This window comes from Balaenoptera borealis (assembly GCF_965194805.1).
Source record: "Balaenoptera borealis genome assembly, chromosome: 2".
Classification (NCBI taxonomy): Eukaryota; Metazoa; Chordata; class Mammalia; order Artiodactyla; family Balaenopteridae; genus Balaenoptera; species Balaenoptera borealis.
In genome coordinates, this window is record NC_138867.1 from 146,010,174 (window position 1) to 146,028,293 (window position 18,120).

General features: G+C 47.3%; 1 protein-coding gene across 1 annotated transcript in view; it reads right to left on the minus strand.

The window, feature by feature from the left end:
* CCNJL (cyclin J like) overlaps window positions 1-18,120 on the minus strand; it is a 57,688-nt gene that overhangs the window by 26,943 nt on the left and 12,625 nt on the right. The window contains 1 exon segment of the mRNA XM_082379894.1: window positions 984-1,197. Within this exon segment, the coding sequence (XP_082236020.1) occupies window positions 984-1,197 (214 nt within the window).

Here is an 18,120-nt window from a genome sequence, read left to right on the forward strand (position 1 = left end):
TTGGCTAGAACCCAGGGATGGAAGAGGAGAAAGGCTTGTGGTCAGAGAGGCAGGACCCTGACGGACGGTCCTTCTAAGACTGTTGGTAAACCAGCGGGCAATTTTTAGTTGCAGCGTGGCATGGCAGACTGTGTTTTAAGCAGATGACCAGAGCAGCAGCATATTCATTTCCTACCTAGGCAGACAGATGGTCAAAGCCATGCCGTGTTTTGTTTTGTTTTTTAAGATTTTTTTTTTATGTGGATCATTTTTAAAGTCTTTGTTGAATTTGTTACAATATTGCTTCTGCTTTATGTTTTGGTTTTTTGGCCGTGAGGCATGCGGGATCTTAGCTCCCCGACCAGGGATCGAACCCACACCCCCTGCATTGGAAGGCAAAGTCTTAACCACTGGACCGCCAAGGAAGTCCCCATGCCGTGTTTTTAGTGACGCCTCACTGGAAGATACAAACTCCAAGAGGCCTGTGCCCAGGCCTGGAGACTACATAATGGGTCCTGCTTGGGGCCCACACAAACAGTCGCATTTCTAAACACCTCTAAGAACAGTGGTTGCTAGGGCTCCCCCATCCCCCCACCAGCAATTTCAGAAGCCCTATGTCAGAAAGCAGGTGACATGGGGTTAAGACACAGGTTCTGGCACCATGCAGTTCTGGGCTCAAATCCTGTCTGCTATAGATGAGCTGGGTGACCCAAGGCAAGTTTCTTAACCTCTCTGTGCCTCGGTGAAATGGGGGTACTAAAAGTATCTGTCTTCTAGTGTCACTGCGTGGATTCGTTAAGATCAAGCTGCTAAAATCCTCATCCCTTGGCCTGGTACATTACAGATGCTAAAGAAAATGTTGGTTATTATTACTATGGTTCGCATTCAGCTAAGGACGAACACGGAAGACGTGCCAAGACCGTGGAAATGTAGAACGATTCGGGAGCACCCGGGCTCACCAAGTGGGAGGAAACGGCACGGGGAAGGAAGTGGGTTCCACGTACTTGCGAGCAGAAGGCAGGAGACTGCCACGGCGTAGAGCTGCTTGGAGGTGGTGATGTTATAGCGATCCAGGAAGTGGTCCAGCAGGTAGACGGCCAGGTGCCGGGCGGCGGGGCAGAGCTGGCAGTGGCTGCTCAGCAGGGTTAAGATGTCGACAAAGAACCGGCGGCTCTTCAGGAGCGGGGAGTGGGCTCGGAAGGTGGGCAGCTTCAGCTCCTGGAACAGGCAGGGCAGAAGGGGGGTCAGGGCTGTCTCCCGAGAGCCTCAGAGGCCCACCTGCTGGCTGGTGAGGAAGCATCGATTCCCTCCACACCCTCTTCGTTTTCCTTCAAGTCCCAGAATGGCAGCCCCTCTATTCTAGAAACTCCTGGACCGTCTCCCACTTGCCCTCACTGAGCATAGGCTCATAAAGCGTCAAGAACATGAAGACAGAGGCAGGTGAAGGAGCGGGTCATTCCCAGCAAAAGCTCGACTATCTGAGATGCACGAGGCCATAAAACATGTAGGAGGCCTTGAGTTGGAGACCCACGTCCAAATTTTGGTTCTTCTACTCAACCAGTTTGACGGACCTTGGTCAGCCTGCCTTCACCTTCATTTCTTCCTCAACAGCTGAGGATTAAATGAAAAATGGATGTGAAGCACCTATTTTGAAAAAATTCACTGTAAAAAAGTTGTTAAAATAACAGTACAAAGAACTCCCAAATAGCCTTCACCCAGATTCATTAGTTGTTGACATTTTACGTTTTCTCTCTCTGCAGACATACACACTTTTTTCTAAAAGTAAGTTCTAGACATCAAATGTCCCACTAGGAGGTGACTTTTCCTTTGTAATTCATACACTGCCGTGTCACCTGAATTTATTTAGTCTAACACAATAAAACCAACAAGAGAAATGTCACCCAACCAAGATTTTTATGACGGAAAAATTTTTCTTGTGTATCTACCATATTTACAATTTAACCAAAGTAGACCAGACACAATTTATTTAGGAAATGTCTTAGCAACATTTTGTCAAATAGGGAAACAAAAGTGAGGAAAAACAGGAAAAGAAAAGCTGGCAGAAAGGGAATTGTAAGAGCTCACTAAGGGCAGGTTCACTGGGGGAGGAGATTAAAACAAATTGGTGTCCGTCCTCCATCTAATGCCCTCTCTTAACCCTGGGGCTTTACTTAAATAGCAACAGCTCTGCGACGAGAAGATATCTGTTCATTCACTCATTCAAGAGATATCAATTCATTCATTTCACTCAGTATCAAGTACCTCCTATACATCAGGCATTATTCTAGGTACAGGAGGTACAATCTGGAATGAGATAGACACAGACCTAAATGTAAGATTAAAACTATAAAACTCTTGGAGAAAACACAGGAGCAAATCTTCATGACTTTAGATTAGGCAATGGCTTCTTTGATCTGACATCCAAGACAGAAGGAACAAAAAAAGAAAAAAAGGCATAAGTTAGACTTCAAAATTTAAAACTTTCAAAAGATACCATCAAGAAAGTGAAAAGACAAACCACGGGATGGGAGAAAATGTTTGGAAATCATATATCAACAAGAGACTCTAATTCAGAATATATAAAGAACTCAGAACTCAGCAATAAAAAGACAAACAACCCAATTTAAAAATGGGCAAAGGACTGAATAGATATTTCTTCACAGAAGATATAGACATTGCCAATAAGCACATGAAAAGATTCTCACATTACTAATCATTAGGAAAATGCAAATCAAAAGCACAATCAGATACCACCTCACATCCATTAGAATGGCTATTATAAAAACCAAAACCAGAACAGAAAATAAACAAGTGTTAGTGAGAATGTGGACAAAATGGAACAAATTGGAAGCCTCATTACACTGCTGGTGGAAAAGTAAAATAGTGCAGCCACTGTGGAAAACGATCTGGCAGCTGCTCAAAATGTGAAACACAGAGTTACCACATGACCCAGTAATTCCAATCCTTGGTGTATACCCAAGAGATGGAAACACAGGACCACACAAAAACTTGTACTGGAATGTTGATAGCGGCATTATTCATAATAGCCCCCAAATGGAAACAACCCAAATGTCCATCAACTGATGAATGGAAAAATATGGTCTGTCCATCCCATGGAATATTATTAGGCCACAAAAACGAATGAAATACTGATATGTGTTACAACATGGATGAACCTTGAAAACATTGTTAGGTGAAAAAAATCCAGTCATAAAAGGCCACATATCCTATGATTCCCTTTATATAGAATGTCCAGTATAGGAAAATCTGTTGACCAAAACTGCCTGCCTCAGCCAGGCACAATAATAACCACTTGCACGAGTTGTCTCACAACAGGAGGTCCCGATAAGGCACACTGCCGCTGAAAACTAACCAGGAGAATTCGGGAGGGGCCAAAAGGAGGGAGGAGACGCCGGCCCATAATATGTCCTGCCAACCTCCCAGAAACCCTCACGCTGGAATCCATCTTGGCTGAGAGATGCACACGCCATCAGGAAGGACCCTAGTCAGACCAAACATGGGCACAAGCAAGATGACTGGCCAGAGACAGCCTGGAAAGCTAACCCCATCACCATAAAACCTGAGGATGTGAGCCACGTGGCACAGCAGTTCTGGGCTCCCTTATTCTGCTGTTCTCTGTCCGGGCGCCCCTTCCCAATAAAGTCTTTTGCCCTGTAAGGATACGTGTCTCCTCGGACAATTCATTTCCGAGCGTTAGACAAGAGCCCACTCTCGGGCCCTGGAAGGGGCCCCCCTTTCGGTAACAAATCCATACAAACAGAAAGCAGGTTAGCGGCTGCTGGGAGCTGGGGGCAGTTGGGGAGGTTAGTGGCGGGGGGACCTGCCAATGGATATGGGGTTTCTTTCAGGGACGATGAAAATGTTCTGAAATTAGATAGTGTGGATGGTTGCACAACTCTGTGAATACCTTAAAAGCAACTGAATGTATACTTCAAAAGGGTGAATTTTATGGTGTGACTTATATCTCAATAAAGCTGTTATAAAAAAATAAGATGGACACATCATCCACTCTCATGGAGTTTATGGCCCAGTTAGAAAGAGATGGCCATCAAAGAATAAGGCAACTGCAGAATTTCAAACCATGATCAACACTACCGAGGAAAGCTGTGGACTCTGGGAAAGCTCCTCGTCTTCCCTGAGGGAGGGGAGGTCTGCCCTCTGAAAGCGAAGCCTGGTGGAGATTTCATGCTGGGATGAAATCTGGCTTATTCCCCCAGAGCCTTGAGTCCACAACACAGCTCTCTCAGTGGCCCCAGAGCTGTGCTCAAGGAAGATGCCCAAAGCCTGAATCAATTATTTCCTGTTCCTAACATTACACATGAAGAAACTGAGTTTGACAAAGTCCTACAAACCCCAGGGCTTAACTAACTAGCAATATTAGATCTGAGACTAGAAGAATTTTAATGTATCCTTTTTCTCAACCTTTTATTTTTTTTAAATCATGGAGAAAATCTTTTTTTTAATAAACAATTTTTAATTGAAGTATAGTTGATTCACAATATTTTGTTAGTTTCAGGTGTACAGCAAAGTGATTCAGTTAATATATTTTTTTTTTCAGATTCTTTTCCACTATAGGTTATCACAAGATATTGAATATAGTCTCCTGTACTATACAGTAAACAATCCTTATTGTTTATCTATTTTATATATAGTAGTACGCATCTATTAATCCCATACTCCTGATTAATCCACCTCCCTCTCTTCCCCTTTGGTAACCATAAGTTTGTTTTCTATGTCGGTGAGTCTGTTTCTGTTTTATAAATAAATTCATTTGCGTTATTTTTTAGATTCCACATATAAGTGATATCACATATTTGTCTTTCTCTATCTGACTCACTTCACTTAATATGATAATCTCTAGGTCAGTCCATCCATGTTGCTGCAAATGGCATTATTTCATACTTGTTTACGGCTGAGTAATATTCCACTGTATATATGTACCACATCTTCTTTATCCATTCATCTGTCAGTGGACACTTGGGTTGCTTCCATGTCTTGGCTATTGTAAATAGTGCTGTTATGAACATTGGGGAGCATATACATTTTCGAGTTAGAGCTTTTGTCTTTTCTGGATATATGCTCAGGAGTGGGATTGCTGGATCATATGGCAATTATATTTTTAGTTTTTTAAGGAACCTCCATACTGTTTTCCATAGTGGCTGCACCATTTTACATACCCACCAAGTGTAGGAGGGTTCCCTTTTCTCCACATCCTCTCCAGCATTTATGATTTGTAGACTTTTTCAATCATGGAGAAAATCTTAACTTCTTTATGGAAAAGATCTGACTTCTCTGTGTATTATTCATTTTCATTGTTTGATGGATTCATGCTGCTCCTTGAAGGCAGGGGTCTGGGTCTGCTCTTGCTCATGTTTGTTTTGCCACCACCCTGGTGTGATGAGAACACAGTCGGCTGCCCGAAACTATACGGTGAAGGAGTGAAGGAAGGGAGGGGAACAGGAAGGGAGGGACTGCAGTGATGAACACCAACCACCCGGGGGCCCAGAGCAAGGTGCGGCTATCTGTGTAGAGTAGCAGGTCCTCCACGGGGACTTCAAGGAGAAGAGACCCGTCTAGCCAAATTCTGGAAGGATGTCTAGGAATTAACCTGTTGAAGAAGCGGGAAGGAAAGGAAGCTCAGCAGGAAAAACAGCACCTGCAAGGCCACACTGGGGTCCCGTCTGGGGAATCTGGAGCCCTTGGAACAGCAGGAGAGGGAGGGTATGCTTGAACAAAGCAGGCTGCGAGGGTGGGCAGGCTCCCAGCCTGTATGTCCTGCTAAGATATCCGGCCTGCCCCGAGGGCAATGGGGAGCCAGCGAAGGGTTTAGAGCAGGGCACTGACATGGGCGGCGCAGCGATGCAGGAAGATCTCTCAGCCAGGCTCGTCCTGGGCTACAGCCAGACAGCTGGTATCAGCAGCCAACGTGCGGCTGCAGCCCCTCCACGACAGGGCCCTCTCCCCACCCTCCAGCAGCCTCCACAAGCTTGCAGCCTACTTGGGCATTTCCTCTAAGCAGAGGGCTCTACGGCTCTTGACAAGAAGCAAGCAGTCACAGATCCTTGGTGTTCCATAGGCAGCAGCTGCAGGAAATTAGCCAAGCGACCTTTGGCCCAGGCCGAGCTGCCCTCATCAAGGCGGTTCAAAGGCCCCAAACACAATAAGTCAGATATGCAATGTCCTGACTTCCCTCCCGGCTCAGCTCAACCCAGCCAAGCTTCACTCCCTCCCTCTGGATTTTCCCTTGTGTCAAGAGAAACTCAAAGCAATATGCTGTAGGTCTTTCCTCTGAACACTCCCCTCGAAAAGGGCCCACTGGCTCGAGCAGATTCTCACAGGAAGACATCGGTGCATAAAAGAAAAAGCTATGGACCTTCGGAACAGGCAACAATAGCTCCGGAAGGAGTTAGCAGGTAGGGCTTCCTGGAAAAGGCTGGTCTCAAGGGTGGGCAGGCTTCTGAAAACTAGAACAGATGCCTGCGATGCTTCCCCATTTCTGCTCCTCCCTCAGACACAGGCTTAAAGGTCACTTCCTGAGAGAGGCTTTCTCTGACCCTTCATCATTCCAAATCAGGTGCCCCTTGTCTTCTCTCTTAGCACGCTGTTCTTCACGGCCAGGTATTTACTTATTTATGTGTCTTTTCCTGCTAAACACTAGCTTCAGAGAGCAGGCGCCACGTCCATCTTGCCGATACCATCTGCCCAGTGCCCAGAGCCTGGCACAGGGGCAGGTGCTCAAAAAAAATATCTGCATGAGCAAAAAGGAATGAATAGCCATCAAAAGTCATGGAGGAAACTTACATGCATATTACTAAGTGAAAGAAGTCAATCTGAAAAGGCTGCATACTATGACTCCAACTATATGACATTCTAGAAAAGGAAAAACTACGGAGAGAATGAACAAAGATCAGTGGTAGCCAGGGGTTCGGTGGGGGAGAGATGAATAGGGGAGCACAGAGGATTTTCAGGGCAGTGAAACTACTCTGTATGATACTATAATGATGGATACATGTCCAAACTCACAGAATGTGCAACACCAAGAGTGAACCCCAATGTAAACTGTGGACTTTGGGTGACAATAATGTGTCCATGTAGGTTCATTGACTGTAACCAATGGACCCCTCTGGGGGGGTTGTTGATAGTGAAGGAGGCTGTGCGTGTGTCAGGGGGCTGCAGGGGTACATGGGGAATCTCTGTACCCTCCGTTCAGTACTGCTGTGAACCGAAAACTACCCTAAAAAACAGTCAATTAAAAAAAAAAAAAAGAATGAATACAAGGACATCCCTCCCTGTTCCAAATACACCCATCCCTGCCATATATGGGGGAGCTACTTGGCACAGATTGTAAAGTTAGGCAGTTCTGGGGTGGAGTCTCACCTCCACTATTTACTAACCTTGGGCATGTGAATTCTGAACCCGTGTCCTCATGCAAAAAACGGGGGTCACAGTGCCATAATGTAAAGCATCTGGCACTTAACAGCACTCAAGCAAGCGTCAGTGGCCTTTCCCTCAAACTGGGCAATCAAATCTCAGGTAAATTGAGCTTATCTGCCTCTGTCGGGCTCTCAAAGGAAGCTGCTTTGTACGGTGGAACGAGACATTCTACCTGAGGGGTTATAGCTGGGCCTGGGGGTCTGTGCAGAAAAGGAAGCCTGCCCACTCCACGTGCTCTGCAGAGCCCCGGAACCAAAGGGAATTAGGAGCTCTGAGCCTCTGCTTTTCTCCTGCACCTCAGAGCAGGGCGATTCTTTGGCAAATGAACAACAATGCGGGATGCCAGCATGCCTACCCTGTTGAGTTGAGAGTCCAGCCGATTACTCCCCTAACCCAATTAGCGGGGAAAGGCATTCATTACAAGGTCTTTGCTCTAAGGATCGCATTCCTCCCCAAGCACTCTTGACCTAAGTCAGCTCCGGGTGCATGAAGCCAGACCCTCCGCTGAGTGCTGAGCGGCCTGGATTCCAGAAACCAAAGAGCAGCCTGCTGAGAGGCGGCTCAGGAAGCTCTCCGGGATTAGGCAGGCACTTGGCAGGCACGCAGCAGCTGGCGCGGGCGGAAAGGGGGCAGGAACCAGTCAGGCAGGGTGACTTTGCTCGAGCTGGGGCCAGGGGCAGCATCAGTGTGGCCGGCACAAAAGCTGCGGGGAGGGCACTGAGAGGAGGGGCGGAGGGGCGGAGGGGCGGGCAGAAGCTTCCTGAAACTCTTCCTCCCCAGTTCTGGCTCTTTATCACCTGAGCCAGACGGGAGAGCACCTGTGCCTCAGGTACATCTAGAGGCGGGAGCACAGGGACAGATGGCCGTGATAGGGTGAACGCAGGGGGATCCACCTTCAAAAAAACCCTGCTCTTGTTATCTCAGTAGTTTACCGTATTTTTAAAAATAATAACAGTGGACTAGGAAAAAAACTATTTAGATGTACACCAAAATGTTACAGTGGTCATCTCAGAGGGCTGGGATCCCGCATGATTTTTACTTTCACGCTTTTCAGCACTGCCCAGATTTTTAAAAAACATTCACTGTAAAAAAAAACCCATTCGCTTTATTATTTCCATTACTGTGTTTCCAGTTTGAAGAAAATGGAGAGAGGGACTAGATACCCACTGTATTAAGGCCCAGCTCAAACCTCATCCCCGAGGATTCCCTGGCAACCCTGCATCATCGCTTTGACACAATCAGCTCTTTAATAATAGCATCCCCCCTGCCAGCGCCGGGCTAAACATCCCACTTCATCCTCGCAAGATGCAAAGACCCCACCAAGGCACTACCCAGAAGTAGTGTTTTTCTTTGTTTCTTCTTTTTACTAATTATAAATTATGTGCTCACTGATAAATTTTCGAAAGTAAAAAAGAATAACTAATATCACTGATAATCCCTGGTGCAGCGAGAAGTACTACTGAGCTTCACATGGATTCTTTGGATGTTTCTCTGTGCAAACTTTCACAGAGCAGAGGACCCTCATCTACAAGCACGTCCCTTTCACAGGAATCTGTGGTTTCAATGGCTGCCTGGAGTTTCACTGTGAGGTTGTGCTGTGACTTAAGCAGACCCCGATTCTGGACATTCGGGCTGTATCTCCTGTCTTCCCTCGGGTGTCGTCTGAGAGGCCTTTCTTGACCCGCCTCTGCTGCAGCATCCCTACAATCAGCAGTTACTGCTGACTCAAGTGTTCATCTGCCGCCCCCCCTGCCCCTACCACCCACAATGTGATCTCCGGGAGGGAGGGAGCCACCTCTTTCCAGGTCTTGCTTGTACCCCTGGTACCCAGCACACAGTTAGCGTGAATGAATATCTGTTGAATGAGTGCATGAATGTATGAATGAATGAATGGAGTGTTCTGTCATGAACACAGGTGCGACCCAAGCAAACACCAACTGGGGGATCTTCCCTCCACCTGGGGCCTTCTCTAACCTCCTCCCCCAAGTCTCCCTTACCTGGTCCTGCACCTTTCCCTGGGGTAACCAACGGGGTGGGGGAACGGCCCCCGAGTGGGAAACCCCAGGGATACCAGAGGTGTCATTTTGGGGGAGAGGAAGGCGGTGGGTGTCAAGACAGGCTTGAGTCCTTTGGAAACACTTTCCTTGCTGCCTAAGAGCTCTGCCTGAGGCTGTCAAAGCAGAAAGAGGACTACCTGAGAGGTGCGGGGCTCCAAGAGAGGCCAGGGACAAGTGAATCATGACCCATATGAAGCCCCAAACCGAGCTACACACAGAGGCAGCAGGGCCGCCTGTAGAGGCTTTGAAGGATTCCATGCTTCCCCCTCCCCTCCCCCCAGCACAGAGGCGCTGACCTTGGCAGAGATAGGCAAACCCTCCGCACCTGTGCTGGGCTCAGATGTGCGTGGGAGCGTGGGCAAGGCCAGCCCCAAGTGCACTTCAACAGACCCTGAGCCCATAGTCAGGACCCCAGCCCATCACTGTTGCAGGAGAGATGGGGAAGAAAATTCAGTGTGTGCCCCTCACACACAGCCTCTGCCGGCATTTTAAGGCTAACCTCAGAGGGCTATGAAGGTCTTGTGCACTGTGAAAGTTCAGCCAGTCACCCCTGGTTTCTCATATTAGGGGAGAAAGGGAAGTCTTCATTTGACCCCTCGGTGTCCTGCACTGTTACTTTCTAATTGACTGTTAACCCACTCTTTCTTCCGATCTCTGCTTAAAAGTCACTTCTGAAAAGTGTTCCCTGGTCATGCCCCTGTCAGTCTCCGAGCATCCAGGACTTTCCATCCATCCATCCATCTCTCCCTCCCTCCACCCATCCAAGCACCATCTTCTTCACCCCTGACTGGGCATCACGAGGGCAGGGACTGCATTCATCTTGTTCGGCTCTGTGGCCCCAGCGCCTGACACAAAAGAGATACTCAATACTTACCCAAATCTCCAAATTTGGGGAACCGCAAATACTTGAAATGAAAAGGTAAGAAAAAATGAGTTGCTCCTGATCTTAGGTTGAATACAACTATTCATCTAGTTGAGCAATTCCAACTACTCACAAAGCCCCGGGCAGCCAAGTGCTGGGTGCCCTGCCTTGAGGAGTCCAGGGACCGGGCCCAAGATTAAATCTCCTGCCCCTGTCCCATCTCTTATATATATATATATATGTATATATTTATAACTTTGGCAGCTCCCAGTTCTCCGTAAACCACAGACCTGGTTCCTCCTTGGTTACCCTCTGTTGCTACTGGATAGACTGAGGCACATGTCACCCCAAGGCAAGGACAGAGCTTTCTCTTTCCCCTGGAATTCAGCTCCCTGAGTTTTATACCTCCCCTCTGGTCTTCATGGGTATCTGGACTTGCTCATTATGATGAATGTATCATATTTATAATTTGAAAATATGTATGTATCATATTTATAATTTGAAAGCTTATATGTATGTATATTATACATACCATTTTATATATATGTATCATATTTATAATTTGAAAGCTTATACGTCATTTGCCAGACACTGCATCCCATGCATTTTGTCCTCTCATCCTCCACCAGGCCCACAAGATGGGGACCATCAGCATTCCAGTATTCCAGACAAGGATGGCTCAGAGAGGCTAAGTAACCTGCTGAAGGCCACCTAGTTAATAAAGGACGGATCTGAATCTGGGCTTTCTGACTCCATGATCTTAACACTATGTTTTGGGGTCCCCATGGGATAGTTCACGTTTGTGTTTTCCTTCCAAAGTAATGTTATAGTTAACTGATTATATCTCATCACTACAGAAATTTTAGAAAATACGATGAATACAAATAAAATTTAAATCACCAGCAATCTCTCCACCAGGAGATAACTGTGAGTATGTATGAGTGTCGATATATGCCCTTCTGACACCGTTTCTCTGCACACAGATACCTCCGGCAATTTAACCCAATTTAGGCTCTCCATCCCAACACCCACCCTCTTGACATGGGCCCAGGCAGAGGTACTGCCACTAACAATAGTACCCAGGAGACTGAGGCACAGAAGTTCAGTGGCCAAGGCCACATTCCAGGTTAGTGGCAAATCCTGGCTTGGACATCAGAGGAGCTGGCCGAGCCCGGGGTGTGACATTGCTTTGAGTGTGACAACTGCTTCATACGGCCCAAGGTGCAGAGCATGGCTGAGCTGCTGCTCTCCCACACCAGCCGCTGAAAGAAAACCACTCTGGATCTCCTCCCGTGCTTCCCACCGTGCTCATCCTCCCTGCTGCCAACGGCTACCTCCCGAGGGAGGCTGGGCCTCCGGGCTCTGGGCCAGCGGCTTGGGAAACAGCTCCAGGGGTTCAGTCGGCCTGAGAACAAAGAGCCGCAAGACGTGAAGAAACACCACGGGTAACCAAGGTGACCAACAGGAAGTGGAGACTTGCAAAGTGAAAGGGAAAAAGAGAGGGGAGGGGGTGGGTTGGTTCTTCAGAGGCCTCAGGAGGACACACCACAGACCTGGGAGGCCCTGCAAAGCCGGAGGATCACTCACCCTCCCTTCCCCTCTCGCCCGATTGCTCCATAAACCCCGAGGAGACGTTTTCCGTAAAGAATCAACTTCTCTGCGGGAACATTATTTCAACATTCTCGAGAGGGTGGCTTGCAGTACATGAAGCCAACAATGCCGGTGACATCCTCTCCTGCTGATATCTGGCCTGCAGCTTCCTTCCAGCAGAGAGAAAGGTCACCCCCAGCCACCCCATCTCTCACGGGCCCCCTGAACTCTGCAAATGGCAGGAAGGCCAGCTCCAAACACACCTCCTCATTCCCAGAACCGAAAACACCCACAACCTTTCTATTAAATGCCCCCAGAGTTCTTCCATTCAGCAGCTTCCTGATATGACCACGTCCCACACCTTCTCGACTGGGGGTGCCCCTCATTCTCCCACACCCTCCATCACCTAGGGGTAGGGGTCATGATGTGCCCCCTTCTACGGTGGTTCTCTGCAACAGGTCCAACCCTTGACTCTCTCCTCCCGTGCCTTTGGGTCACCGTTCCTAAGCTGCGGCCTCAAAAGCTCTTCACTCCACACTTCCAGCTCCCCTCCCCAATTTCCAGATTCATTCTGATGGATTCTCCTGGGCACCCGGACCCTACTGTGCAGCCCAAAATGAGTCAGTTAGGGGAACCACCACCACTAACCCCCAGTCACTCCAGCTGGGACTCCGGTCCCTTGCTGACCTGCGTTTCTGCAACTGTGGTCCGTTGATCACAGGCTCTGGAATCTCCTGGGGATCTACTGAAACATGGAGGCTGCCCCCCGCTACTGAGTTGGATAGCGTTTCACCCAGATTCACGTCCACCGAAACCTCAGAATGTGACCTTATTTGGAAACAGTCTTTACACATGCAATCAGGTTAAAATGAGGTCATGTTGGATTAGTATAGAGCCTAATCCAATGACTGGTGTCCTTATACGAAGAGAAAACAGAGACGCACAAACATACAGAGGGAAGACTAGGCAAAGACAGACACACGTAGAGGGCCAGGTGAGGATGGAAGCAGAGAATGGAGGGATGCAGCTACACGCCAAGGAACGCCAAGGATGGCCGGCAACCACCAGATGTTGGAAGAAACAAGGAAGGATCCTCCCTGCGAGCCTTTGGAGGGGTCACGGCCCTGCAGACACCTTGATTTCAAACTTCGGGCCTCTAGAACTGTGAGGGAATAAATTTCTGTTGTTTTAAGTCACCCAGTTTGAGGCAGCCCTAGGAATCTATTACACTCCCCATTTCCTGACTTACTGAATCAGACTTCCTGGGATGGAGTTGGGCACCTAAATATGCTTTACAAGCACTTCATGTGAGCCTGGTGCTTGACTATAAGCTCCGTGAAGACAGACAATTTTGTTTTGTTCATCACTTATATCCCCAGTAGCTAGCAGTGTGTGGCATGTGGTCGGCTGCTAAAAAACATGTGTTGAATGCAAGAATGAACCTGCGCCGATGTGCAAGAACTACTAGTGCCTTGCTTGGTCAGGACATTAAGGCAACTTTAATTATCCAATAAGATAATGTGCAACAAACATTCAACAATGTCTGGCACACTGTGCCCAATAAACACCTACTCCCTTAATTTAGAGGGCAGTGGGAGTCTTGAAAGATTACACAGAAACTAGCAATTGCTGGAAGGAGCTTTCTAAGAACACTGTTCACCGTGAAAAAGGCCAATCCCTCAGCTATGGAAAATCTCTTTGTCCCAACAAGTAAGAAACATGAAATCTTTCACTGTTTGTTAACTGGTCCTTTTGACCCTATTTCCTAAAACTCTCAAGTCTCCCCACTTCCTGCCCTGGTTCAGAAGCCATCTCCTTGGATCATTACCAACACCCAGGTCTCCAAGGCCAAGGTCATTTTCCAGTGATTCAGCCCTCGCTCCTCACAGCTCTCCGTGTGTCTCAGGATAAGTGTAAACATCTACGGAGACCTGCATCCCAGAGCCAATGCTCCCGGCCCATCTCCCCCTCCTCCCCTACTCACCAGACCGCCCCTGGCAGGTCACTGATGTGTGACTATCACACGCGGCCCTGAGCCCTGGTAGATGAACTTCCTCCACATCTCACCTTGTCTTGGAAGCTCTTCACACTTCCCTAGGCAATGGGGTGTCACGGCTGGTACAGTGGTTAAGAGTCTTTGGAGCCAGGTTGCCTGGGTTCAAATCTTGGCTCTGCCATCTACCTGCTGTATGACCTTGGGTAAGTTATCTCACTCTCTAAACTTTGGCAGGCTCATCTGTAAAGTGGGGATAAAATGAGGATAATTTAGTACTTACCAGAGGGGGTTGCCGGAGGATTTAGATAACAGGAGGGAACTTACGTCAAGCACACAACAAGTGCCCATTAACGGGGAATAGCCTTGCTACATTTCACTGGCTATTACTACCATTAACAAATAGAATGGCCAGAAGTGGTTTGAGATGATTATCCTCAGCTGTGCTAAGAACACCGCACCCCCCCCCCCAACCCCCAGGACCGGAGTGGGGCTTGGGGCTGTGGTATTTCCTGGTAGAGCCTCTTAGGGTCTGCAGGTCATACACAGGGTTCAGTAAATGACTGCCTAATGGAGAAGCCGTCTGCCAACAAGCCACGGGGATGGTCCAAGGAAATGAGCCAGAACTCTGCCTTCCCAGATTCATGGCCAGGCCACCTGTGGCCACCTGGCTTCCTCCCTCCTGATCCAAATGTTGAATCCCCTTCACCCGAAACAGGCTTCCAGGGAGGATTCCTACCTGGGAAGGTGTCGCTAGTGGTTTGACACAAGTTCCCCCAGAAACCGCTTTATGGCCCATCTTAAAAGTAACCATGCAAAATAAACCCTGAAATATTAAGGGATAATGGAATATTATGTCTGCATCTTGGTCCAAGAGGGGAAAAAAACCGCCTGACAGGAAAAAGGGGATGATAAGGCAAATGTGTTGAAGTGTTTACAATTGTGTACTGTGCTGGCAACTCTGCTAAGTTTGATAATACTTCAAAACAGAAAGTTAACACAAAAGAAGAGACCAACAAGAGATTTCCACTCAGAGCCAACAGCTGCGTACCACTCGCCCCAGGGTCGCCCCGCCGCTGAGGGGAAGTCCCTGTGACACATCGCTGCCTTCAAGGCTGCGTGTGACTCCTCTGCTTTTTCAAAGTCAGACTCCGGACAGCAGACCGCGAGGTTTTAAGGTCCCAGCTCCCCCACTTAATGGGGGACACCTTGGCGAAGTGCTGAAGCCCTTGGAGGTTGTTTCTCTCCCAGTAGATGGAGTTACTGGCAGCCGTGCTACTTACCCCACCAGACAGTGAGGTCCAGGAAGGCGACGTGTGTGGGCTGTAAGGCACAGACCCCAGACCAGGCATCCGTGTTGAGCACGCACCAAGGGGCTTGCGGCTACTCTGCTCAGAACTGGGGCAACACAGCCCCAGCCTGCTCTCACGCACCTGCCGTCTAGAGAGGGAGCCAGATCCAAATGGAACAGTCCCACTAAGAAGTGTACAATTACAAGTCATGCTGGGTGCTGAAGGAATAATCGAGGGTAGTCTGAGAACGTCACAGGGGTGCAGACTGACCTTGTGTGGGAGTGGGAGAAGGTTCCTCTGAGGAAGTGATGTTTGACAGCCAACGAGAGAACAAGGAGATTGCAACATACTCTAGTCCCACAGAGTAGGGAAGTATCCAAGCCAAACTGTTAACAGTGAACGCGAGTTAAGGATACCATGAGGAAGTAATAGGCCAAATTAAGAACAGGGGGTGTCCCTCAGGACAAATGACCTGGTTTCTCCAAAACCCAATGGCATGAAGAAAACAATTTTAAGGAGCTGGGGGACAGGGAAACCATTACAGAATAAAAGAGTAATTTTTTAAAACCTACTGAATAGAAGATATTTGCAAATGATATATGACTGATAAGAGGTTAATATCCAACATATATAAACAGCTCATACAACTCAACATCAAAAAAACAAAACAATCCGATTAAAAAATGGGCAGAACTGAACAGACATTTTTCCAAAGAGGAAATGAATATGGCCAACAAGCACATGAAAAGACACTCAACATCACTAACCATCAGGGAAATGTAAATGAAAACCACAACGAGATGGATTATCACCTCACACCTGTAGAATGGCCATCATCAAAAGAGCACAAATAACAAATGTTGGCAAGAATGTGGAGAAAAAAGAACCCACCTACATTGTTTGTGGGAATGCAAATTGGTGCAGCCACTGTGGAGAACAGTATGAGATTTCCCAAAAAACTAAAACCAGAACTACCATATGACCCAGCAATTCCACTCCTGGGTATATATCTGGAAAAAAACCCCAAACAAACCAGAAACACTAATTCAGAAAGATACAGGTACCTCCATGTTCATAGCAGTGTTATTTACAATTGCCAAGGTATGGGAGCAACCTAAGTGTCCTTCAACAGATGAATGGATAAAGAAGATGTGGTACATATATACAACGGAATACTACTCAGCCATAAAAAAGAATGAAATTTTGCCGTTTGCAGCAACATGGCTGGACTTGGAGGGCATTACACTAAGTGAAATAAGTCAGACAGAGAAAGACAAATACTGTATGATATCATATGTGGAACCTAAAAAATACAACAAACTAGTGAATATAACAAAAAAGAAGCAGACTTACAGATATAGAGAACAAACTAGTGGTTACCAGTGGGGAGAAGGAAAGGGGGTGGGACAATATAGAAGCAGGGGATTTAAAAAAAGGGTTATTACAGGATTATATGAAATCATGTATGTGAAACTTTTGAAAATTATAAAGCACTACAGAATTTAAAGAAACTTACATTCAATTAAAAAAGTATAATGCATGGATCTTATCTGGATTGCGATTTTGAACAATGCAACTATAAATGCCATTTCTGAGACAGCTGTGAGAACTGAATTATGGACTGAGCAATAGATTATTAATGAATGATGGTGAGTTTTGTAATAATGGCATAGTTGTTATGTCAAAAAAAAAGAGGCTTTTATTGCTTAGTAGATATTTATGGGTGAAATGACATGCTGTCTGGGGAAGATGAAACAGGTACTGAAGCTGGGTAGAGGGTACATGGGGATTCATTCCACTTTTCTTTCTACTTTTGTGTATCTTTTTAAGTTTCTATAACAAAAAGGAAAACACAGTGGTTCACTCCAAAGAGTCAGGAGTACTGAGTTACTTGGATTTTTTTTTTTACAAGGATCAGGAAATCAATTGTTATTAAGCATAAAGTTATCTACCTCATCATATTTGATAACTCCACCTATTTTAGTGTATGCATGAACCACAGTGAAACCAATTCCCCTCTGATGGGCATTTAGGTTTTCTCCAAGTTTTCCTTAACAATAACTGAATCCATCCAATTCCTGATGCTTTTCTCTGTTCTTATGATCCTCCTCACTCCTCCTTATCATCCCAACCCACCCACCCAAGTCACTGGATGACCATTTTCGGACTAAGTAAATAGCTGGTGCTACCAGGGGAGATGTCCCTACCACAAAGAAGGCCCAGGTCCTGGTACCATCTGCTCCAGTGACCTGCAAGGGAGCCAGTGCCGCAGGACAATTCAAATTCCGCCTCAAGATTCAAGTTTCCAAGTAACTGCCACTTGGGGGTAGAGGGAAGCACACACTGCAACAGTGGGGCTCAGAGGGAGCCTGGGGAGTTTTCTGGCCAGGGCCGAAGGTCAGCAGCCCTCACCCAGCCTCACACAGGTCTCAGGCTGGTTCCCTGCTGCATATGGGCCTCCCCAGATCCTGGGGATTCAGAGTTCTGTACCCCTTCCTTTCCATCCGTTAGTGCCTTTCCCATTCTGGGTTCCTGATTCTTTTAAACACAGCCAAGAGACACCATTTTGACCTACTGAAATGGTATGGACTTTTTTTTTTTTTTAATAAGTTTATTTATTTTATTTATTTATTTTTGGCTGCGTTGGGTCTTCGTTGCTGCGTGTGGGCTTTCTCTAGTTGCGGTGAGCGGGGGCTGCTCTTCGTTGCGGTGCGCAGGCTTCTCACTGAGGTGGCTTCTCTTGTTGCAGAGCATGGGCTCTAGGCGCACGGGCTTCAGTAGTTGTGGCTCACGGGCTCTAGAGCGCAGGCTCAGTAGTTGTGGCACACGGGCTTAGTTGCTCTGCGGCATGTGGGATCTTCCCGGACCAGGGCTTGAACCCGTGTCCCCTGC